The sequence below is a fragment of the Schistocerca nitens genome, chromosome 7 (genome assembly GCF_023898315.1).
Source record: "Schistocerca nitens isolate TAMUIC-IGC-003100 chromosome 7, iqSchNite1.1, whole genome shotgun sequence".
Taxonomy (NCBI): Eukaryota; Metazoa; Arthropoda; class Insecta; order Orthoptera; family Acrididae; genus Schistocerca; species Schistocerca nitens.
In genome coordinates, this window is record NC_064620.1 from 173,341,994 (window position 1) to 173,368,799 (window position 26,806).

The 26,806-nt window shown below is 41.4% G+C and overlaps 1 protein-coding gene across 1 annotated transcript in view; it reads left to right on the forward strand.

Moving 5' to 3' along the window:
* Positions 1-26,806, forward strand: part of LOC126195523 (neural-cadherin-like) — a 390,552-nt gene that overhangs the window by 284,143 nt on the left and 79,603 nt on the right. The window contains exons 21-23 of the mRNA XM_049934150.1: positions 3,592-3,930; positions 16,633-16,746; positions 25,622-25,808. Of these exons, the coding sequence (XP_049790107.1) occupies positions 3,592-3,930; positions 16,633-16,746; positions 25,622-25,808 (640 nt within the window). The remainder of the gene's footprint in view (positions 1-3,591; positions 3,931-16,632; positions 16,747-25,621; positions 25,809-26,806) is intronic.

Below are 26,806 nucleotides of genomic sequence, written 5' to 3' on the forward strand. Positions count from 1 at the left end.
CGCCACTTCCCAGCAAATTAGGGACACTGTTGCTCCTGGGGTATCGGTGAGGACCATTCGCAACCGTCTCCATGAAGCTGGGTTACGGTCCCGCACACCGTTAGGCCGTCTTCCGCTCACGCCCCAACATCGTGCAGCCCGCCTCCAGTGGTGTCGCAACAGGCGTGAATGGAGGGACGAATGGAGACGTGTCGTCTTCAGCGATGAGAGTCGCTTCTGCCTTGGTGCCAATGATGGTCATATGCGTGTTTGGCGCCGTGCAGGTGAGCGCCACAATCAGGACTGCATACGACCGAGGCACACAGGGCCAACACCCGGCATCATGGTGTGGGGAGCGATCTCCTACACTGGCCGTACACCACTGGTGATCGTCGAGGGGACACTGAATAGTGCACGGTACATCCAAACCGTCATCGAACCCATTGTTCTACCATTCCTAGACCGGCAAGGGAACTTGCTGTTCCAACAGGACAATGCACGTCCACATGTATCCCGTGCCACCCAACGTGCTCTAGAAGGTGTAAGTCAACTACCCTGGCCAGCAAGATCTCCGGATCTGTCCCCCATTGAGCATGTTTGGGACTGGATGAAGCGTCGTCTCACGCGGTCTGCACGTCCGGCACGAACGCTGGTCCAACTGAGGCGCCAGGTGGAAATGGCATGGCAAGCCGTTCCACAGGACTACATCCAGCATCTCTACGATCGTCTCCATGGGAGAATAGCAGCCTGCATTGCTGCGAAAGGTGGATATACACTGTACTAGTGCCGACATTGTGCATGCTCTGTTGCCTGTGTCTATGTGCCTGTGGTTCTGTCAGTGTGATCATGTGATGTATCTGACCCCAGGAATGTGTCAATAAAGTTTCCCCTTCCTGGGACAATGAATTCACGGTGTTCCTATTTCAATTTCCAGGAGTGTAGATAACACTAAGACTATAAAATGTGGTGGCTGAGCCTGCACTTGTTTATGGTAGTGAAAACTGGATTCTTTGAAAAGGAAGAAAAACAGAGAAATGAAGCAGTTGAAGAGGGATTCTGGTGACATGTCTTGGTCTAACATTAAGAGATATGGAGTGGAATGAAGACATAATACAGCAAATAGTTGTGGAAACAACAGTGACAGAAGAGATGAGGCACTACCAAAGAATTGTGTGACAACGTCAAAAGGATGCCACCTGAGAGCCTGCAATGGCAAGAATTAAATATTAACTGAACTAGAAGTCTGGATATACAAGGGCTGATGAAGAGAGGGAGACAGCAGTTTTGTTACATTCTTGTGGTTTTGGGGTGGGCCAACATGCACTCCTTGAAAAGGAAGAAGGAGTAGAAGTTTTATTTTCACTTATAGTGGGGTCTCAAATATTATATCAGTTTTTACGGCTGGAGAAATTTCAAATATAATGGTTTTGTGCCTTTTTATATCAATACAATTATTTAAGTATGAAAATGACACCAAACTCTCATACTGTTACCATATCAAAAAATCCAACTAATAAATTATGAAACAGAACTGCTAGCCAGAATTTACTTTCAGGTGGTGGAATATAAAAGCAAGAGAGAGGCACTGTACTAGCTTTCAGTAATGTTGGATCATTCCTTGAGGAGGAGAGGGAGTTAGTTTGAGGGAGCATAATAAGAAATGGCAGGTCTCTCAGACTCAAGGGTAAGTGACCTGTCCTTCCTTTTAACCTTCCCCAACCTATCCATCTGTCCTGTACATGTGTCCCTCTCATCCTGGAATTCAAGAACCAGCACTTCCTTTTTAATCTTCCCCACTCAAGCTCTCTCCCCTCCACAAGGAAGGAACTAACAGTTTAAAAACTAGGATAATGTTGTCACTTTTACTTTTCTGTGTTTGTATTTGCAGTATTACATAATTTGCCTTCTGAAGGTGGCTTTTCATTTTAATTGCAGTAAATTAATGCATAAAATGAAATGGGACAGATACACTATGTGATCAAAAGTATCCAGACACCCCAAAAAACATATGTTTTTTCATATTAGGTGCATTGTGCTGCCACCTACTGCCAGGTACTCCATATCAGTGACCTCAGTAGTCATTAGACACTGTGAGAGAGCATAAGGGGGTGCTCCACGGAACTCATGGACTTAGAACGTGATCAGGTGATTGAGTTTCACTTGTGTCATACATCTGTACATGAAATTTCCACACTCCTAAACATCCCTAGGTCCACTGTTTCTGATATGATAGTGAGGTGGAAACGTGAAAGGACACGAACAGCACAAATGTTACAGGCCGACCTCATCTGTTGACTGACAGAGACCGCTGGCATTTGAAGAGGGTCATAATGTGTAAAGGGCAGACATCTATCCAGACCATCACACAGGAATTCCAGACTTCATCAGGAGCCACTGCAAGTACTATGACAGTTAGGCAGGAGGTGAGAAAACTTGGATTTTGTGGTCGAGCGGCTGCTCATAAGCCACACATCATGCCGGTTAATGCCAAACAACACAGCACTTGGTGTAAGGAGCATAAACATTGGACAACTGAATAGTGGAAAAACATTGTTTAGAGTGACGAATAGCAGTACACGATGTGGCAATCCGATAACGAGGTGTGGGCATGTCAAATACCCTGTGAATGTCATCTGGCAGCAACAGAAAAATTTGGAGGTGTTGGTGTTATGGTGTGGTTGTTTTTTTCATGGAGGGGGGTTGTACCCCATGTTGTTCTGCATGGCACTTCAAAGCACAGGCCTTCATTGATGTTTTATGCACCTTCTTGCTTCCCACTGTTGAAGAGCAATTCGGGGATGGCGACTGCATCTTTCAACACGATCGAGCACCTTCATAATGCACGACCTGTGGTGAAGTGGTTACACTACAATAACATCCCTGTAATGGACTGGCCTTCCCAGAGTCCAGACCTGAATCCTTTTGAACAACTTTGGGATGTTTTGGAACTCCGACATCATGCCAGGCCTCACCGACCGACATCGATACCTCTCCTCAGTGCAGTGCTCTGTGAAGAATGGGTTGCCATTCCACAAGAAAACTTATAGCATCTGACAGAACGTATGCCTGTGAGAGTGGAAGCTGTCATCAAGGCTAAGAGTGGGCCAATTGAATTCCAGCATTACTGATAAAGGGCGCCATGAACTTGTAAGTCATTTTCAGCCAGGTGTCTGGATACTTTTGATCACATAGTGTATAATAGTTATATAAATTAACTCAAGTTAATCATGAGCTTTTCTGCTCAGTGTTCTGCTTGATTCCTTTGTTCACAAGTGGCACTATAGTCAGGAAGGAAAAAAATATCAAAACTGATCACATACTCTTAATTTACATTCACATTTCAATTCTTTCCACATTTTTCGTAAGTGAATTTTTGGCTAAATTCTTTCTGCATTTTTCCTTTGTTTTGTTATTCATTTTCCTGTACATAATAAAGCTTTCTCTGCCAAGATTTTATGTCAAAATGCTCATGAGCTAACTATAGCCTTTGTTGTTGCTTGGGGGGGGATTTCCTATCTTCTGATTGTATTAAACTGTTGTATTTAATGTTTTTTCATTGTAATATTTGTTTATTATAAACCATATAATAAAGTACTGCTTCATACTCCACAGATCTATGACCTGTATGATCCAGCTTTGTCAGAAAACAGTAGAAAAGGCTGCCCAATGACAGAAGACTTATGCTCCACCATTGATTGTGGCACACATGGCACTTGTAATGGTGATACATCTAATGTTCACTGTGTCTGTGATGCTGGTTGGACAGGACATAGCTGCCTCACACCAACTGTACCAGCACGATTTGGCTATCACAGTTATGTAAAATTTTTGTTATCATTTGAACCCAGCAAATTCAGCATGCTTGTCCAGCTCAGGTTCAGAACAAGAGAACCAAATGGAGAACTGTTTCATTTCGCAGACCAGGAAAGCCAAATGTATGCTGTACTTGGTGTATGTATCATATATTTTCAATCTGTAATCCATTTTTTTATATTGTTATACATGTTATTAAACTCTACTGAATGAATATACACTGCCTGACAAAAAATGTTAATCACCTGGAAGGGGAGGAGGAAATGAATTGAAACTTCATTTGCTGAGAGAGCATATTGTGTTATTTAAGTGATCACAAAATCTAGGCAAGTTTATTAAGAACTTGGCAGTATGAACCTACTGATCAGTATGATGCTGCATCCCCTCTAGCTTGGAAGCATGCATCAATTTGGTTGGGAAAGGTGTCCTGAAGTCACTGTATCCTGTGACAAGCTGCCCACAAGTGTTTTAACTGGTCCATGTTATACTGGCAATGGAACAGAATTAATATCTGAGCTGGCCCCACATCTGTTGTATTTGGGACAGACCAGGATATCTTACTGGCCATGGGATTATCTCAAGATTATACAGACAGTTCGTAGAGATACATCCCATGTGTGGACAAGCATTGTCCTTTTGCAGCCTGGCACTATGGTACTGTTGCATGTGAGGTAACACATGAGGATGCAGGATATCCAAGACATACCGTTGCGCTGCTAGAGTTCCCTCTGTCGCAACCACCTACAGCCTAAAGTCATAGCCAATGGCTTTTCATGCCATGACACCATGAGTAACACTGCTGTGCCTCTCCAAAGCATTGGAAGAATGGGACTTCTCCCCAGGTTGCTACCATATTCACTAACAATTTTCATCGATGGTAGTGATTCATTGCTGAACACAGTGCGATGCCATTCACGCTTCCCAGGCCACAGCACCCCTCCAAATTCTGCCATTTGTGTTGTGGTGTTAACAGAAACCTACACATGGGATGGTAATTCCCTAGTCAAGAAGCTGCTAGTCTCCAACAGCAATGCGATATGAAACAGAATGTTGCAGGCAGTCCATTTCTGATTCTCGGATGGCAGGCACAGATGTGAAGGGGTTACGACGTGCTTGGGGCCCAATATGCAAGTCTCACTTTTGGTAGTCAGGTGTGGTCAAGTGGAATCTTGATGACAAGTATTCCAGCCCTCACATATCCAAGAAGTCCAACATCACACCACTGTCACATCTGAGTGCCCAACAAATCTGGTTGTTGTACGACTCAACCAGTCGGCCAAATGTAGACCCACAGTGAGGCCCCTTTCAAACTGTCAGGTGCAGATAACACTGTCTCTCATGAGAACACAGCACCTTTGTGTCCTTCACAATGATCACTCAGCATCTGGTGCTGTTCATGTCTGTTACATGTCCTACCAGGTCTGATAAGAACACTAAACATAACAACACTAATGCACTCTGATCCCATTTACCTGTCACATAGGAGAGTAACTCTGATCATTTACATACCCACTGATGATGGGTACTTGTATGAAGTTACATTAACATCTAACAATCCCTTTTGGCTGCCTCACTTTCTTTTGTCAGGCAGTGTTTTTTTAATATGAATAAAACATAACAGACAGTTAACGATGATACTAAAGAAGAGCTCAAGATTTCTGACCATTTCAGTATGAATATCTACTTCAGTGGCTTATCATTTGATGGCAGCAATTCTTTTCTTAACTAAGTATATCTGCAGAACAATTCTGCTTGGATCTCTCCTTCTAAATGCAAGTGTTTCACAATACAGAACAATTAAAAGTTGCTGACAGTGAACAGCTTTGAGTATGGAAAGATAGAAAGTATTGTTGTCTTCATTATATCATGTGGAACCGTCAGAAAATATTGCTTTATCATATTAAAGAATAAGAGTTTAGAACAAATGCAGAGTAGGAATATAAATGTTACCTTTATTCAGTAGCACTACTCTGTTCACAAGGCTACTTCATCTGAATCTTTGATTGAATTTTAAAAGGTACAAAACCACCAGATAGTACATTCTTAAAGATAACTATAGTTCCTTTGGCAGAAATGCTTCAGTAATGATTTCAGTCCTGTCTAAGACACTTTATTTTCATTGTGTAAGATGCATTATTTTTCTTCTTTTTTCTTAACCTAAGAGGGTGAAGCCCACTTTAATTAATTGGTAATAGTAAATATATGGGAGGTGGCACTAGCTTCAAGTTTTACATCACTTTTTCTATCAATAAAGCTTTATAAAATGTAAGTAATATGTAATTGTTTGAGAGATTGAAAAACTCTTACAATTTATTTGTTGCAACTCATGTGATTGGATTATGAATCAGAATAGATGGTCCTACCAATCAGTAGCCAAAACAAGGTAAAATCAAGATTTCAGAAACACAAACCAAAAAAAGCAACCTTCCAGTTGTAATGGAAATTGGTGCAATACAAATGGCTTAGGGTGTAGTGACAACAACTCACAGAATGGTTGAGGTGCTGAGCCATTGATAGGCCCAAAAATAAGACTGAGAATGTTGCTAGCTTCCCAACAAATACTTCTTCAAAGCTATAGTCATATAGATGTACAACTCCACATCCTATTGACTACATTATGTAAGTATTGCAATTCAACTGAGATGAAGGGTTGTGTGAGGTGGAGCAGATTAACGGAGAAACAAAGTGGGGAGTGGGAGAGGGATTGGAGTGGGATGGCTGATAGTCAGTGGGGAGAGGCAGCAGGTGAAGGGAATAGGAATGTGTCAATGGTGATCTTGTTCTGGCCACAAGCAAAGAGAGTTGTATGTAGTACACAATTACATGGAGGAGGAGTCGGATGGAGGGGGAAACAGAACAGAGGATGAGACAGATGGTGGAGAAAAAGAATATAAGCCCAGGGTGAGTTAATTTAGTTTCCTGGGGCAGGGGCTAGCAGATATTGAGGCAGGGTGGATTATAAGACCGAAAGATGCAATAGGAGAACAACTCCCAGCTAAGTAATTCATGGACACTGTTAGTAAGGGTTTAGCATCTGGGGTAGGACGCTATGAGGGGTGGAGTCCTGGCATCAAGTCGAGGTCAGGGGGCTGACAGAGTACTGTGCCAGGTAAGTGGGTTCACTGACTCAGAGGGTGATGACTGCTTTGGCCTGAAGGCATTAGGAAAGATTATTATAATTCTAAACATTCATTACCCACAAATTACAATTGACTCTATGATGTCCAGGCAACCAGTTTGGGCAGGACTGGTTGTAGTGTACCACTGTGGAATGCACCAATCCTCATTCAGCCCACAGTCCGTGGTGTGTCAGCTCAACAGCTGCAATGTCATGAGGCCGGTCACCTCACGTAATTAGGCATTGAGCCACATCCATGCCAAGTGCAACTGCATACAGCTTAATGGAAGTGATGCTCGGTCACCCATGACCCCATCATAGACTGCACACAGACAAGGCATCTACCAGCTTCACTCAGAGTATATGAAGTCATGCAGAGAAGTGCTATGGCCTGCTGCCAAGAGAGAGAGAGCTGGCTCCTTTGAAGTCTGGCACAGGAATGGAGGCAGGCAGCAGCAGCAAATCGCCCACACAATGATGGATGACATTTTGCTCCCAGGCCTGACACATGGTGGCAGCCACGGCTTCAAATCAGTCTTAACTTGGAAGTTGGCACTGCAGCTCACAGCAAGCAAGTCCCTCCAGAGAGGACTTCCTGATCAACAAAAAATTGGAGGAGGCCAGACAAGCAGAGAGTCAACTGATACAGGCAGCCTGTCTTGACAGGTTTGTTGCAAACTGCATAGTACTCCACCAGCACAGAACTAGCATTTATACAGGACAGGATCATGTGCTTGTAAAAGGTATCCCTTACTTCAAGATGAGAGTGTATTTTACTTTATTTGCAGTTTTGCTATTTCACATACATGAAGTAAATATATCTGCACTGAAGCACGTATAAAGTAAGGAGCAAGAAGTTGGTTCCCATGCTAGCTAGCACAGGCAGTTGGCCATCTGGCACATTCAGAGCCAGTGGGATGAGGTGCCAATGCAGAAATCACTCATGACATCAGCAAAGATATACATGGGGAAAGTACATGTATTCTGGCACAAATCAAATAATTGTTATTAATAAATATTTGCTAACAAAAGTTGTCTTTTGCCACTCAGACATTAGGAGGAGTCTACAAGTCATAAATACTATCTTTCCATAATTTAACAATACCAGGAAACACTGATATTAGTAAATAAATTAATAACATTGGTACAAGCAAAGATGTACAATCTTATATGAACTACACTGATTGAACACTCAATTTATAGTCTGTGTACTATAGTCAGCAGTTGTCGATAGGATGCCTGTCAATGTAGTCACGCAGTAGACCGTGCTCTTGTACCATTAATAGTTAGCATATAATTAGTGTTTCTGAAATAAATGCATTGTAATGGCATCCATGTAACAATTATTTGCACAAAAAAATTTCATCCCGCTTCATTATGTAAAACATGTATTGCAATCTAAACTGAGACATTTCTGGAGATTTAGTACAAGTGGGCAGTTCTTGCATGCTCTGCTATGGTGGGCGGTAATAACATAATCCACTTCAGTCTTCCCATTTGGTCAGCTCTCTTGGTCACTCCAGGATTTCACAACTTCACCTTTCAGGTGGTCTTTTGTGCTGTGTCAGTAAACTGAGTGGTTACTCTTGCACTGAACTTCAACTTTCTTCTAACACTTTGTGGAGCCACCATTATGATGATATTTCTTTGTCACCATGATGCCATTTTGGTACATTGCTTGCTCAGGTGCTCAACCCATACAGGGTACCACAATAACTTCCATGTTCATTGTGGCACTATCATCCATGCTCATTGTGGCACTATCAGCAATTCTTTCTTACTGGAATTCTACCTGGCTATTGATCCATTTTGCTCAGCCTCTGACATTTCCAGGAAAGAAAGAACTCTGAAATTTTTTTCGCTGGACCAAGTATATCATCATTCCAAATGACATGGTTTATTAAACAGTCATTGACATTATACATGTTGTGTCCAGCAGCATGTTCTACTGGGTCGTCAACTCTGCTCTTGGCCACAGCTTGGCCATAGCTAGTCATTCATGTGGGCAGCAAGTTGGTGGTCATGCCCACATAAAATGAAGCGCAGACATTACAAGAAGAGATTGCTTTCAGAGACTGTTCAGCCTCTGATACGAGAGGAAGCCTGTGACAGGACTGGTGTAGGATGCATTTGGTGGATGTATTGGCAAAGTCTTGTGCATGAGTCTTCCACAGGGTTACGATCCCTGTGGCTAGGGTTTGGGGGTAGGTATGGTGTAAAGATAATGCTAAGGTTAAGTGGACAGTGGAATACCAATTTGAAAGGGGTGGGAAGGATGTGGGTAAGATATTCTTCATTTCTGGAAATAATGATAAATAGTCAAAGCCATGGCAAAGGATGTGGTTCAGTTGTTCCAGTGCAGGATGATATTGGGTAATGAGGAGTGTGCTCCTGTGCAGTTGGTTCCTTGGGGCTTGGGGTGGTTGCAGGATTAGGGGCTAGCTGCTGCTCCATATTCACCAGCATGTCTGTACAATGGTCCTAAATTCACTCATCCTGCTCTCGCCATCTCTTCGCCACAGTCTCTCTCACCCTGTGTTCTGTCTTCCCCTCCCAATTTGTAAAATGATTTACAAATGATACCTATATGGTTCAAAAATTGGCAGTTGACCCTAAATACTGAAAAATGTGAGATCATCCACATGAGTGCTAAACGGAATCCATTAAACTTCAGTTACACAATAAATCAATCAAATCTAAAGGCGTAAACTCAACTAAGTGCCTTGGAATTACAATTACAAACAACTTAAATTGGAGAGAACACATAGAAAATGTTGTGAAAAAGGTGAACCAAAGACAAATTTATTGGCAGAACACTCAGAAGATGCAATGGTTCTGATAAAGATAGGACTTGGGGTGGACATCATTAAAACAAAGGCATTTCTCATTGTGGCAGGATCTTCTCACAAAATTTCAATCACCAGATTTCTCCTCTGAATGTGAAGATATTTTGTTGATGCTGTCCTACATAGGGAGAAACAATGATCATAATAAATCAGAGCTCACATGGAAAGGTATAGGCGTTTGTTTTTTCTGCATGTTGTTTGAGAGTGAAATAATAGAAAATTCTTGTGAAGGTGTTTCGATGAACCCTCTGCCAGGCACTTAAGTGTGATTTGCACAGTATCCATGTATATGTAGATGTAGATGTATAACCCACTCCTTCTCCATGTCTCTGTGCACTGCACACAGCTGCCCCTGCCTGTGGCCAGAATGAGCTCACTAGTGTCACATTCCTATCTTGTTCACCCATTGCCTCTCCCTTCTAGGTGTCAACCACTCTTCCCCAGCCCCTCCCCCTTTCACCACCTCTTTTTCTCCCCTCATTCACTGACACAACCCCATGTCACAGACGGGCTGCAGGGTTGGCACAATGTAGTTGGTTGGGACAGTGTAGTTGTGCAGGTGCATGTGTCTGTATGTGAATCTATAGCTCTGAAGAAGGATTTGTCCAAAAGCTAGCAATGTTCTTAGTCTTGCTTATGTATCTGTTAATGACTCAGTGCCTCAAATACTCTGTGGCTTGTTCACATTACTCCTCCACAATAATTATTGTGGAACATTAATACATTTCATTCAAGTCATTAATATGTCTGTGTTTCAACAAGAACTAACAGAATGTTCCATAAATATTTATGTATAAATTTTAAATTGTCTGACAGACACATTCTTTGACACTGTTTTGTCTTTGTAAATATTACAGACAACTTTGCATGTGGTCAAAATATTTAGGTTTATGTATGCTGTTCTGCTCTGATTGTATGAACTTCTTCAAAAATAAGCATCAATAATATAAAATGATGCAAAACTTCCAAAGTAAATGGCAAAAACTAACTCAGTTCTTACCTTAGAAAGTTGTTTATGTGTCCTAGTTCCTTCTTAGCTACAATCACAGTAAAAAAAGTCCTTTACTTGCATCATTTTTGGTGTATGGCATCAATACGCTTTAATCACAATGAAAACAGCCAACACTGCATGTTCAGCATTAGCTGTCTGTAATTATAAACATGAACATCCATCTGACAATGAACTTTTTTGTTGAGAATGGGTAATGGTGCTATTTACTCTTAAGAGATAACACTATGAACAGCAGCTTGCTGCTGTCTGACCTTTGTATAGGAATTAACATTTAATAAAAAAGTGAGACATGCAGTCTATACCTTTTGAATCCAAATGAGCTGTTCCTTTAAGAAAAATGATGGAAATGTAAAAATGTAAGAAAAAGAAGGGCAAATCATGAGATTTATAAGAATCTTTAAGTCTTGGACCAGAATCTGGTCACATTCTATTTTAGTCTGAGTCTCTGAACAATTGAATGTCAGTGCCTTTGAATGTTTCTAATTTTAACACATGATCATTAAATGACATCTGTGATAGAAAAGCTCTCTCCAATGTAGGCAACTCGCAAATACTGAGAATTTTTTCTCAGTATTGGTGACTTCTGTTAGCACATAGTGTGTAGCCCCTATTCTTATGGCACATAGCCAACTATCTTTCCATGATAACTATCAGTGTAACCAAGAGGACAGTAAGTTAGCAATAGAAGATAAATAATAACTTGTATTAAATACAAAAGAGGAAGCAGTAGCTCTTTCAGGGTAGCAGCAATCATGTTAGTTTTCTATCTTAAATTTATCTAAAGTAAGTGCAAATAAAGTATAGGAATTTAACAACAAATAACAATTAATTTAGTTTCTAAGAGCTTTTCCACTTTGTTGTATTATCTCTTGAGTGATTTTCCATTCCTGCAGATTTTCTTCCATCAGTGGATCTATGTAACACAATGAATGAACTGTCATCTTCTAGAAGTACAGTATTTTCCCTGTTTCCTTGAACAATATTCCAAACTGGTTATGGTTTATTGTCAAAGGTATTACTTCTGTAATGTTTACAGTTTTTCTTTGTATATGGAGACTGCAGCACTGTCTTGTTCAAAAATTCAGAAAATTTCTGTGAAGTGAAGACAGTAAGCTACTGCTGTTGCCACTGAAGAAATGTGTACCAGCAATTCTCATAACGTTCTTTGGATTTGACTCTGCTGCTGCCAGACCTCATTAGTGTACTTATACTTTGTACTGTACTGTCATTGTTTTCATTTTATCCAGTTCATGCCTAATACTGAATCTCACTGTTACTAGCTTGGCCATTTTCTAATTTCCATCTCTCTCTCTCCCTATTCCCTTCTCTTTCTGTGACTCTATCTGTTTATCTGTCACAATAAATACAACCAAATTTGTGCAGTTCAAGACCTTAACCTAAATACAGATAAAGTTGATAGAGTATTTTCTTTAATTCAGTAGAAATATCATTAGTGAGTGAGACCCCATGCTGTTTAGGGGTGTGGAACCTAGGTTTCACAGAAACCACACAATGGGACTAGATAAAAAATATGTATTGCAATAAATTTGTAGATCCTATCTTGAATTGTTCTACCAGTTTTTTATTGTTTTTATTTTTATGGCAACAGACCACAAGTAACTGCCACCTACGAAGTGCAGAGTAAATGGTCTTTGGGGACTCGTGGTTCTTTGGTTCAGTCTTGGGAACTGCGGTTGCAGTGTGCATGCTGTGAATTTCTGTAGTGTTCTTCTCATGTTTTGTGTAATTACACAAACTTAATAAAAGTGCCTGATTGTAATTGGTTGGAGTTTTCTGTGCACAGTCAGTCGCTACAGCCAGAAAACCCACATTGGTGACCCCGAGTCACGAAAATACGTTGCATTCGCTCACTGCCTACCACTGGTTTCGCGCCAATAGACAATGTTGCAACCTCCAGTTTTTCCGGCAGTGCAGTGCAACTGCAGAATGGACATTCGACTGTGAAGCACAATGCTTTAGCCTGTGTGCTACTAATATACCTGGAATGTTTGTATCTCAAGTGTTTGCTTCCACCGGCCAGACGACCCTAACCTCTGCCCGCACACCACACCGAGCGCTGTACACATCGGGGTGGGCACCTTCTACAACATTCTACACTCGACAGAATGCTCCTCCAGACAAGATGCCAGAAACCCCTCGCCCGAGTTTCTACCACACAACATGGACGATGTGGCTGTCCCGTTTTGGTGTCCACACACAGGGCTGCCCCCTCCTCAGAGCAGTCCGCCATTTAATGTGTCCATTTCTGTGTCAGTCAAAGGGGCACTCGCAGGTATTGTTCATTCATCAGACAGTAACTAGTCTTCACCCGTACATTTAGTTCCCGAAAAGGTCTATCACTGCCTCAATGCACATACTGTATTAGACAATTATCTGATACCTCATATACAAGACTTTTCACAAGTATTTAGCAGAGCACGCATCTTCAGTGTTTTGGACTGCTACAAGGAATATTTACAGATACACATGGAACAGAGCAACATACCAAAGACAGCGTTGATCACACTTTTCGGCCTCTACGAATTTCGTTACATGCCTTATGGTCCCAAAAATGTGGCCCAAACTTGGCAACATTTTATAGATTCACTTCTCTTTAACTGCACATATTGTTATGCATACCTCGACAACATACTCATTTTTTCCTCCTCTGACAGAGAACATGAACTCCACCTGCCCACGAGACAGGACTTACTGACACTTAACAGAGTCGAGATCAATAACAACGAGTCACAACTCCTCTGCACCGCTGTCGCTTTTCTGGGGTACACCATCTCCTCAGAAGGTATACGCCCCCCTCAGGAGTGGGTTGACTGCATTCGTGATCTACCTCTCCCAGTGTAGTTTCATGAATGATGCTGGTTTTAAGGAATTATCAGTTTCTATCATAACCTTCCGATGGCGGCAGCAATTCAAGCCCCTTTGACTGATTCACTGGCCGGGAAACAAACCTCAGGCAGTTGCTGAGTACAGTGGTCTGACAACATGGTGAGAGCTTTTGAAGACCTTAAGTCAGCGTTAGCACATGGTGTCACTTTCGCCCACCCTTTGCCACATGCCTGCATCTCTATTACAGCAGATGCAAGTGATTTTGCAGTAGGTGCAGTCCTCCAACAGCACGTTGGTGACACGACACAACCACTCCATTTCTTTTCCAAAAAACTATCTACGGCTCAATGTAAATGGTCAACATTTGACAGAGAATTGCTTGCAGTTTATGAAACTGTAAAATATTTCTGTACAGACATTGAAGGAAGGGACATAACATTTTTCACAGACCATTCCCCCCTCGTGGAGGCTGTCCATATCCCCACTGTTGACCTTCCCACATGTAGGTTTCAGCAGATGGACTTAATTTGCCAATACACAACAGACATCCATTACATCCGAGGTTCAGAAAATGTGGTGGCCGACTACCTATCATGTATCACTGCAATTTTGTTCCCCATTAATTTCGATGAATTGTCCCGCTTACAGAACAATGATGCCAAATTGCACAACTTATGACAGGACCCAGATGCTTCCCTCCAGATCATTTCCTGCAACCTACTGGACTCGGTCAGGCCACTGTGGTGCGATACGTCTGTGGGCACCACCCAGCCAATTGTCCCCCCCCCCCCCCCCCTGCTCTGCGTCACCCAATATTCACTACATTACATAACCTTTCACATCCTGGTGCTAAGGCTACTACACACCTTGTTAGAGAACGTTTTGTGTGGCTGGGTGTGGAGAGGGATTGTTGTATTTGGGCTCATGCATGATTACAGTGCCAGTGCAGCAAAGTTGGCAGGCACACACAACCCCGTCTAGGTAAATTCAAAATCCCGAAAGGCCGCTTCCGACATTTGCATCTGGACCTCTTAGGACCATTACCCGTGTCTGATGGTTTCAGGTATATCCTGTCTGTCATTAAGCGCATTACACGTTGGGTGGAGGCAATACCCCTGCAAGACATCATAGCAGATACCGTAGCCTGCATTCGTATCCTCCTGGATAGCTCAATTCGGCTGCTCTACATCCATTGCCACTGACCAGGGAAGGCAGTTTAAATCCCTGCTGTTTAACAAATTCTGCATACTCTGTGGGGTGGATAGATTCTGCACTACAGCTTGCCATCCACAGAGCAACGGACTGGTCGAGTGGTGACACAGGACTCTGAAAGCTGCTCTCATGTGCCATGGCAGTGAGTGGTCCAATGCCCTTCCCTGGGTTATGTTAGGAACACGCACGGCTTACAAGACAGACCTCCAGGCTTCACTTGCGGAGGTCCTGTATGGTGAGACACTAGTTCTCCCCCCAGAGTTCGACAAAAATGAAGCAATCGTCTACCTGTCTGACCTCCCCACTCTAGTTGAGTGTGTCCAAACACACATAGCTGTGATCTGCACACCCCCTCCAAGACAACACACCTGTCCTCGAGTCTTTCTGCATTCAGCTCTGGACTCTTGCAACTTCATCATGTTATGGGATGACACAGTCAAACCAATTACAGCCACATTACTCTGGCCCGCATCAAGTAATGGCTCACCAGGACAATACTAAGGATATTCTCATCAGTGGCCACCGGCAGATAGTTTCCCTTCAATGTGTGAAACCAGCCTTGATGATCGCGGAATCTGTACCACACCCTCTCGAGTCAAGTGTTTCTCCATCAGGTAATGACTCTGATCTCACACAGACCGCCCCCTTCCCTGCGCCCTGCCATGATCATATATGCACTGAGCCTACACCTGTGGGCAGCTCAGTTGTTGTGTGTGACAATACTCTACCCTTGTTTCACTCAGGCACTGAGTGTGACAATCCACAACCTCAGGCCCAACCACATGTTGCATGTGACATTACCCCATCGCAAGTGTCGGCACCCAATGCCCCCACAGAGTGTTCCAGCATTTCTCCTGAACTATGTTATTTTTCCCCACCACTTCCCCTAGTGCCCCCTCTGACCACTGTCGACAAAATCTGCATCTCAATCAACGCCTCTGAGTGCCCACACGATGAGCTTTACTTGCAACTCCAAGAGGGATCCATCTTCGTCCTCTGCATAAGGGACACTTCAGGCGAGTCCACCCCCACGTCACATATCACCATCCTGCGCACAGTCCCCATCTCACATGGTTAGGATATGGCAGGCGTAGCTGCAACGGTTAGCACTGACAGGATGCTCAAGATTTGCATCCCCCTCTCCGCCTGTACTGCAACACCAACATCTTCTGTGCCAGTCCAGTTTACGCCTGCAGGTCGACCAGTCCATCCCCCCCCCCCCCCCCCACTGGGTGGCGGACTTTACCAGTGCTAGCCCACCCTGCACAGACAGCAAGGACTCTTTGCACATGCCTCTATCAACCAGTGAGCATCCCACAACACCACTACACAGGAAGACGCCCACATCCTTCCCCCAGTGTTCTGCACTTCCGGGGGAGGCTCTGTGGCGACCTTCAACTGCGAGTAACTGCCACCTACAAAGTGCAGAGTAAACAGTCTTTGGGGATTCATGGTTCTTTGGTTCAGCCTTGGGGACTTCGGTTGCAATGTGCGTGCTGTGAATTTCTGTAGTGTTCTTCATTTGTTTTGTGTAATGACACAAACTTAATAAAGCCTGATCATAATTGGTTGGAGTTTTCTGTGTGCGGTCAGTCACTACAGCCAGAAAACCCACATTTTTATTATTTAAACCAGAGTTTATGACATACACTATACCCAGAGGTTATTTACTACATTGTAAGAAGTGATGTAACTATAGGAATGATAAATTGTTATCTCATTTTCAGTTTGGGTGTAATGTATTGTTCTACACTACATTAAATTTTCCTCCTTACTGTATTTTTTTTCTCTTGTCCTCTGTTTAGATCAAGCACCACCACTTACAGTTGAACTACAAGGTGATGGGTGGTTCCAGCATCGAACATCTTATCAGCCTCGATTTTGTTGCTGTGGATGATGGACAGTGGCACACAACTAAGGTAAGCAGTACATTCATAGAAGTTTATTCTTTCAGTTTCCTTTCTCCAGTTAGCTAGTTTCAGATTTTCACTCATCATTGGATGAACTGCAAATATCTTTCAAGTAATTATTCAAAACCTCTTTTTGCAATGTTTAAGCTAAGCATGTGCAGTCAACAAATCAGACTTGTGAAACAAACTTCTTATAGTATTATATGAGCATTTGCATAATGTTCTTCAAACAGTGTTACTGCTTGTCTAAAATATGCTAATTCTGGGTGTTAAAACTTAGGTTGCTCACTTCAAATGTAAGGGAATCAAGGACATTGTTCAGAGCTGACTCATCCTACAATAAAAGTTGTCAGCAGTCAGCTTCTTGCCAAATAGTCATTGCAATTGGTAATTTTAGACTTATCACTTCTCATAAAGTTTCTCTTTTGAGGCCTCTTGGTCAGTAATGATATCTAATGTTTAACAGTATAAATAATGCATCAGTCTGCTTGAAACCAATAGTGTGGGAAGCTGTTGAAGGGATATTGTTAATACTGAACAATGCTTATCAGCATACTGTACTGACACAAAATAACTGTGAATGACAATGCATTTCAAGAACTAATGATCAATTATTGAAGAGTGCTGACAGATCACTTCAGTGCTGAAGGTGTGAAAGGTGATGCGTGTACAAGCATCAGTGGTGAGGGTACAAACATCAGCAGGAGCACGAGAAAGTCTAAAAGCTGTTTTGTTCAAAATATACAACATCAAGTTGATACAAAAAGATATTAGTTCAGAAATATACACCAAGTTTTGTATCTTTTATTTCTGAATAACTCTCATAATTAACATAGATGTAAAATTCCTGTAACTTATATTATTATGTATACAATGGGATGACAAAAGTTGTGGGATATCTCCTAATGTCATGTCAGATCTCCTTTTGCCCAGCAGAGTGCAGCAGCTTAATGTGGCATGGACACAACAGGTTTTTGGAAGTCCCCTGCAGAAATATGTACCCATACTGACTCTATAGCCACCCATAATTGTGAAAGTATTGCAGGATTTTGTGCAAGCTCAATTATGCCCCATAAATGTTCAATTGAATTCATGTCAGTAATCTAGGTAACCATATCCTTCATTCAGATTGTGCAGAATGTTCTTCAAACCAATCATGAGCAGTTGTGGCCAAGTGACATCGTTGTTTGAAGCCCATGAATTGCTGCAGATGGTCTCCAAGTACCTGAACATAACCATTTCCAGTCAGTGACTGATTCAGTTTGACCAGATGATCCAGACCATTCCATGTTAACACAGCCCACACAATTATGGTGCAACTACTAGCTTGCAGAATGCCTTGTTGACAATTTGGGCCCATGGCTTCATGAGGTCTGTGCTACACTAAAACCCTGCAATCAGCTCCTGACAACTGAAATTGGGACTCATGTCCAGGCCATGGTTTTCCATTCAACAACAGTCATAAGGCCAAGAGAGGACTGCAGGCCATGCCTCGGTGTTAGTAATGGCACTCATATCACTTTTCTGCTGTCATAGCCCATTAATGCCAAATTTCATCGCACTGTCCTAGTGGATACATTTGTCATATGCCCCACATAGCTTTCTGCTGTCATTTCATGTGGAGTAGGTTGTTGTCTGCTATCACCGACAACTCTACACAAACACCACTGTTCTCAGTTGTTAAGTGAAGGCCAGTGGCCTCTGCATTGTCCGTGGTGAGAGGTAATGCCTGAAATTTGGTATTCTCAGCATGCTCTTGACACTATGGATCTCAGAATATTGAATTCCTTAATGATCTCCAACATGGAATGTCCCATGCATCGACCTCCAAGTACCATTCCGTGTTCAAAGTCTGTTAATTCCCATTGTGGCCATAATTATGTTGTTTACCTTTCCATTTGAATCACCTGAGTACAAATGACAACTCTGCCAAACATTCCAGCCAGGCAGCAAGTATACATAACAGCACTACTCACAGCACCTGAAGAAGATTAGTGGGTCAGCTGTCAAAATATTGGGCATAAAATGGAATCAACAACTCAGTTGAACAATTGGAAGAGCCACTTTTAATTTAAAAGAAGATATGTTTTGAGTGTAACACCTCTTTAAATAGGCAGTGTGTAGATTTTAGTAATTAGTTGCTCTTCTTTTTCAAGCTGAGTAATGTTTTCTCTCTCACGAGAGTTAGAAAATTACATCCAGTGATCAAAGAGTCAAAAATTAGATGACAGTTAATACTGTGTTATGTTTGTCTTTTAGATACTGCATTAACAAATTGTAGTATGAATGATATTGAAATTAATGACATTTTAGTAGGTTTCCAAGTGTCTCCACACAGTAAGACATCTATAGGTTCAAGGTTAATGACTATTTATCTGCTACTTATTTTTTTTCTTTCGCTGCACCGAGTGGTTAAATTAAAATGCACCTACTCACAGAGGTCCAGTAAGGGCTGTAATTATCACGTTGTTGTGTTGTGGTCTTCAGTCCTGAGACTGGTTTGATGCAGCTCTCCATGTTACTCTATCCTGTACAAGGTTCTTCATCTCCCAGTACCTACAGCAGCCTACATCTTTCTGAATCTGCTTAGTGTATTCATCTCTTGGTCTCCCTCTACGATTTTTACCCTCCACGCTGCCCTCCAGTACCAAATTGGTGATCCTTTGATGCCTCAGAACATGCCCTAATAACCAATCCCTTCTTCTAGTCAAGTTGTGCCACAAACTCCTCTTCTCCCCAATTCTATTGAATACCTCCACATTAGTTATGTGATCTACCCATCTAATCTTCAGCATTCTTCTGTAGCACCACATTTCGAAAGCTTCTATTCTCTTCTTGTCTAAACTATTTATCGTCCATGTTTCACTTCCATACATGGCTACACTCCATACAAATACTTTCAGAAACAACTTCCTGACACTTAAATCAATACTCGATGTTAACAAATTTCTCTTCTTCAGAAACACTTTCCTTGCCATTGCCAGTCTACATTTTATATCCTCTCTACTTCGAACATAATCAGTTATTTTGCTTCCCAAATAGCAAACCTCCTTTACTACTTTAAGTGTCTCATTTCCTAATATAATTCCCTCAGCATCACCTGACTTAATTCGACTGTATTCCATTTTCCTCGTTTTGCTTTTGTTGATGTTCATTTTATACCCTCCTTTCAAGACACTGTCCATTCCATTCAACTGCTCTTCCAAGTCCTTTGCTGTCTCTGACAGAATTACAATGTCATCGGAAAACCTCAAAGCTTTTATTTCTTCTCCATGGATTTTAATGCCTACTCCGAACTTTTATTTTGTTTCGTTTACTGCTTGCTCAATTTACAGATTGAATAACATCGGGGAGAGGCTACAACCCTGTCTCACTCCCTTACCAACCACTGCTTCCCTTTCATGTCCCTCGACTCTTATATCTGCCATCTGCTTTCTGTACAAATTGTAAATAGCCTTTCGCTCCCTGTATTTTACCCCTGCCACCTTCAGAATTTGAAAGAGAGTATTCCTGTCCACATTGTCAAAAGCTTTCTCTAAGTCGACAAATGCTAGAAATGTAGGTTTGCCTTTCCTTAATCTTTCTTCTAAGATAAGTTGTAGCGTCAGTATTGCCTCACGTGTTCCAACATTTCTACGGAATCCAAACTGATCTTCCCTGAAGTCGGATTCTACCAGTTTTTCCATTCATCTGTGAAGAATTCATGATAGTAATGTTCATCTGTGACTTATTAAACTGATAGTTCGGTAATTTTCACATCTGTCAACACCTGCTTTTTTTGGGATTGGAATTATTATTTCTTCTTGAAGTCTGAGGGTGTTTTGCCTGTCTCCTACATCTTGCTCACCAGATGGTACAGTTTTGTCAGGACTGGCTCTCCCAAGGAGTTCTAATGGAATGTTGTCTACTCCCGGCACCTTGTTTCGACTTAGGTCTTTCAGTGCTCTGTCAAACTCTTCACGCAGTATTGTATCTCCCATTTCATCATCATCTACATCCTCTTCAATTTCCATAATATTGTCCTCAAGAACATTGCCCCTGTATAGACCCACTATATACTCCTTCCACCTTTCTGCTTTCCCTTCTTTGCTTAGAACTGGGTTTCCATCAAAGCTCTTGATATTCATGCAAGTGGTTCTCTTTTCTCCAAAGGTCTCTTTAATCTTCCTGTAGGCAGTATCTGTCTTTCCCCTCGTGAGATAAGCCTCTACATCCTTACATTTGTCCTCTAGCCATCCCAGCTTAGCCATTTTGCACTTCCTGTCGATCTCATTTTTGAGATGTTTGTATTCGTTTTTGCCTGCTTCATTTACTGCACTTTTGTATTTTCTCCTTTCATCAATTAAATTCAGTATCTCTTCTGTTACCAAGGATTTCTACTAGCCCTCGTCTTTTTACCTACTTGATCCTCTGCTGCCTTCACTATTTCATCTCTCAAAGCTACCCATTCTTCTTCTACTGTATTTCTTTCCCCCATTCGTGACAGTTGTTCCCTTATGCTCTCCCTGAAACTCTCTACAACCTCTGGTTCTTTCAGTTTATCCAGGTCCCATCTCCTTAAATTCCCACCTTGTTGCAGTTTCTTCAGTTTTAATCTACAGTTCATAAACAATAGATTGTGGTCAGAGTCCACATCTGCCCCTGGAAATGTCTTACAATTTAAAACCTGGTTCCTAAATCTCTGTTTTACCATTATATAATTTATCTGAAAGCTTTTAGTATCTCCAGGGTTCTTCCATGTATACAACCTTCTGTCATGATTCTTGAACCAAGTGTTAGCTATGATTAAGTTATGCTCTGTGCAAAATTCTACCAGGCGGCTTCCTCTTTCATTCCTTAACCCCATTTCATATTCACCTACTACATTTCCTTCTCTTCCTTTTCCTACCGTGGAGTTCCAGTCACCCATGAGTATTAAATTTTTGTCTCCCTTCACTACCTGAATAATTTCTTTTATCTCATCATACATTTCATCAATTTCTTCATCATCTGCAGAGCTAGTTGACATATAAACTTGTACTACTGTAGTAGGCATGGGCTTCGTGTCTATCTTGGTCACAATAATGCGTACACTATGCTGTTTGTAATAGCTTACCCGCACTCCTATTTTTTCATTCATTATTAAACCTACTCCTGCATTAACCCTATTTGATTTTGTATTTATAACCCTGTATTCACCTGACCAAAAGTCTTGTTCCTCCTGCCACCAAACTTCACTAATTCCTACTATATCTAACTTTAACCTATCCATTTCCCTTTTTAAATTTTCTAACCTACCTGCCTGATTAAGGGATCTGACATTCCACACTCCAACCCATAGAACGCCAGTTTTCTTACTCCTGGTAACGACTTCCTCTTGAGTAGTCCCCGCCCGGACATCCGAATGGGGGACTATTTTACCTCTGGAATATTTTACCCAAGAGAATGCCATCAGATTTAATCATACAGTAAAGCTGCACACTCTCGGGAAAAATTACGGCTGTAGATTCCCCTTGCTTTCAGCCTTTCACAGTACCATAACAGCAAGGCCGTTGCCAGATCAGTCAATCATCAAGACTGTTGCCCCTGCAACTACTGAAAAGGCTGCTGCCCCTCTTCAGGAACCACAAGTTTGTCTGGCCCTCTCAACAGATACCCCTCCATTGTGGTTGCACCTACAGTACGGCTATCTGTATCATTGAGGCATGCAAGCCTCTCCACCAACGGGCAAGGTCCATGGTTCATGGGGAGGGGGGGGGGGGGGGGGGGGATTATCATATGGCAGCAAAACTTGGTAGATAGATGTGCTGATGCATTAATGCAGAATCGATTTATGCTGAAAGAAAAAAATTCCAATTTTGGCCACCAGATGCAAGTCTGGTGCTGTGAATGGAAGAAAGACATACAGAAATGTTTCCATATGTAATACATTAGGAATTGGACATGGGCAGAAAAGGTCAAAGTTATTATTAGCTGCTGCATACACAATTTATTTAATACAAGCACCAGAGACATCAACAAAATGCTGCATCTGTAAAAGACATTGGTCAATATTAGTTTGCAACCCATGTTTTTTAATTTCATTATCATCTTCCTTCAACCATCTAATGACATTGGGCCTCCCCACAGACCTTTCAGTCAGTAATAAACTGCCCAGGCAGCATTGTAATTGCTGCTGTTCATATAAAACAATTCTGCTAAAAGCACACAGCCTGTCTTCTCAATAGCCATACTGTTGACTCACATTATGGCTTGTCAAATGACAGCATGGATGTCATACCATCATACAAACTGTGTACAGTGCCAGATTTGCTCCTGGTGGCAAAACTGGAATTTTCCCAGCATAAATTAGTTCTGCATGAACACATTAGCATATCTTCTAAGTTTTGCTGTCATATGACAAATATACGCCACATTACAGCTCTACAAGTAGGTGCATTATAACCCTTGAGTGAGCACACCCAGCAAAAAGACTGCCAAAGAAGTAAGCTTTTGGCCAAAAGGCCTTCTTCCAAATTAGACAACATACACACACACAGTCATGCAAATGCAATTCAACGCAATTCACATTCGTATGACCACTGTCTCTGCTCTGGCCACACTCGCCAGAAAGAGTGGTCGTGTGTGTGTGTGTGTACTCGTTTGACTGTCTCTTTATTGTGCCTATTTGTGAATCAACATTGCTACTATATGATGAGTAGCAATGTATTCTTTTCATAATATTGTCATTATTCCATCCTGGACTTCCCATTGTTTGAACAGCTGTCTTCATGTTCCAGAGGTACACATTTATGACAAAATCAGAGTTTAATCTTAGTTTAACTAAATGATGAAAAAATAAATTTGCATTATATAAGCTAAATCACTGTTTAATTTAATTTATATCACTGTTGCCAAACATAAGTGTTACCCCACAGTAATGACCCACTTGAAGCATTAAACAATGCAGTTGCATCAGACCCCAGCCAACCACTTACTTGATTGCTAATTATATAGTAGGCAACTGCCTTATTGTGCGGTTGTGCCACTAGCTCAGAATATAGGTCATTTTCTTGCATGGATCATAATTTTTTTTTCACCGAACTGATTGTTTATTGTATATTATTGCTCTGCTCACTTGAACACAGCACAATTTAGCACCGTTAGCTGAAGCGATAATGAAGGAACAGGTATGGTTTTGCAATTGTAAAACAATAATGGAACAGTAAAAGACAATGTTATCTGTGGATGGCGCACTTCGCACGTAAGTGTGCCCCCTCAAGGGATCGCCATGCTGCCCAGCACATTTTCCACATTACTCACTCTCCAGTTTTGAGATGAAATAATGAGACAACAGCATCTTCCATTACCGTATTTACTCGAATCTAAGCTGCACTCGAATCTAAGCCGCACCTGAAAAATGAGACTCGAAATAAAGGAAAAAAAAAATTCCCGAATCTAAGCCGCACCTGAAATTTGAGACTCGAAATTCAAGGGGAGAGAAAAGTTTAAGGCCGCACCTCCAAATCGAAACAAAGTTGGTCCATTGTAATATGAAACACAATTTAGGTCGAATGAAAGACGATACAGCTACAGTAGTTTGGTTCGAGTCGTAAGCTTAGCAGTTAAGCTTTACCAGGTAGCCATTGCTATGTGTCAGGCGCTCCGTCCGTATTTATATGGGTACCCTTCCTTTTTCACATGCTTTGTCTGGTTTGAATCGATTGCTTATTTTGCTTTGATCTGATAAGTGCCGTTTTCTTTGTTATAGGTGTTTACGTCACTCTAAGCTGAAAATGCATTACTGTACTGTGTAATGCATTGTTTGTCGCATTTTGATAGTGCGTGTTTATGGCCTGTCGCCGCTCGCGGCATGACTTGCTTTTCTGCGCGCTACCGCCGCTTAAAAAAAAAAAAAAAAAGAGGAATCGTCTCATTAGCGAAACAATGGCAAGAGACTGCTATTTGTTGTTACTTACACTGCTGCTTTCTTTGATAATGATCAACAAGAACCAAATGCGTATGATAGAACATGCGTATGATAGAACATGTTCTGAACGAGAGTTTTGCGAAAATTTTCCTCCGTTTGAAAATCTTTGCGGCCGCTTCTTTAGTACATCAAATTCTGCACAGAAATTAGTCATCTTACATTTAAAATCTAGTCAGTTGCCGTGCTTCATTTCTGACTGTATCACTATTAGGCATAAGAATAATACGAATAGAAACATGACACGATACGTATATTCTTCCGCGTTTGCTGTTGTCTCACTCTAGTTTCGTAGTTTATTACGCAGACAGGATTTAAATGAGATAGCAGCAAATACGAAAGAATACATGGCAAAATGTTTATATTTGTATTATTCTTATGGTGAAGAGAATACTGCATGTGATTCACATTTCATCAGGTTCCTATTAGCAACCATCTCTTCTCACAGGTAGGAAAAAACTCGGAACGTAGAGTTGGCCATATTGACAAACATCCCTAACAGTCTTGCCAGTCGGATTTTCGTAGTACATTGAAATTCTGCTACATTCGAAGATGAACAATACGGAATTTGTATTTACTTCGTTGGATAATGTATGAAAATGCAGTGGTCGAAACTCGGGGCGGAGAAAAAAAAGCTCGTCTTCTACCTTTTTTTTTAATTTATTTTGGCGCCAGTATTTATCTTTGTGCCCACAAAGCACGCTTGTGTAGCGCTACATATATTCGATGGCAGAAGTTAGTTGTGGCAGCACCTATCAACATTTTTCAGAACTTCCGCTTGCTTTGCACTCGATTCTAAGCCGCAGGTGTTTTTTTGGATTACAAAAACCGGAAAAAAAGTGCGGCTTGGATTCGAGTAAATACGGTATGTAAGTAAACTTAACTTTTTCATGTTGTGATTTTTCACAGATGTTAAATAAAGCCCATTGAATTTCACAGGTTTTGCTGTATGGGTTCGCAGCCATTCTGCAACTCGACGTTGGTGAAGGGCGGTATTACAATGAATGCTTTTTCCTAGAAAGCAATCACTGGATCTTAATTGGCAAACAAAATGAGTTATATGCAGCTGGACATAAAGAAACTGGAAACTTGAAAATGTTTCATCTCTTTGAAGATTTTCAGAATGGTAAATACTATGAGATATATTACAAATGCAAAAAGCTATCCCATTAGGAATGAAGATAGCAATATGACTGCCATGTTATCTGCTGCATGTTGTAATATTTTGTACTTCATTCTTAAAGAGAACAACTCGTTTTTTCATCTTCAGCCTTAACCAAGAAATACCATTAGTTTTAGTCTAGATGCATTATCACATAGTTCAGAACTAATTTTACCTGGTGCCTCTATATACTCTGCAGTGAATAATATTTCATTTTCCAAAATGGGACTATGCAGGTTTTAAAACTTAACACACTAGGTGTATGGTCAAGAGGAGTGGTGTGCATGCAGGTGCAGAGAGATCCAAGAGTTCCTATGCTTTGTGGTATAATAGTTAAGGCCTTCCTCCCATAATTTACCTTATGGAACCATACTCTCTTTAGTTAGCCATAACAAAGAGAATACCTGAGGCTGAAGATACTCCTCTGAAACCATCTGAACAATCTGCATATGATAGTGATGTGGTTTGTCTTATATAAGCACTGTGGATATTTATTATTTGATCAGTTGCAATATTTCTCTAAAAGAGTACCCATACTATTTATAATCCCATTTGCGTTTTGAATTGAAATGCCTACCACACAGTGGTTTCTTCATCTGAGCAAAGAGGGAGAAGTCACTAGATGCCATGGTAGGAAGAAGAAGTCACTAGATGCCATGGTAGGAGAATTTAAGGGTGGAGGGGGGGGAATTTGGTAATCGAAAGAAGCAGCATTAGTGACTGTGTCCTTTGCAGAATGAGGTGGGCCAATGTCTTAGAGAAAAGACACCCCTGACTGGTGTAATGGGACATCCTCCTCTAACATTACCTTCTTTTTATAGAAATAAGCGATACCAAAAGGTATCTTAAACCTTACATAGGTAAACATTCTCAGCTGTTTCACTGAATGAATTTCATTTGATTTTTTATATGATGTATTATATTTCAGGCTAAAATGTATAAAAAGAAATTAAGCTGTTACA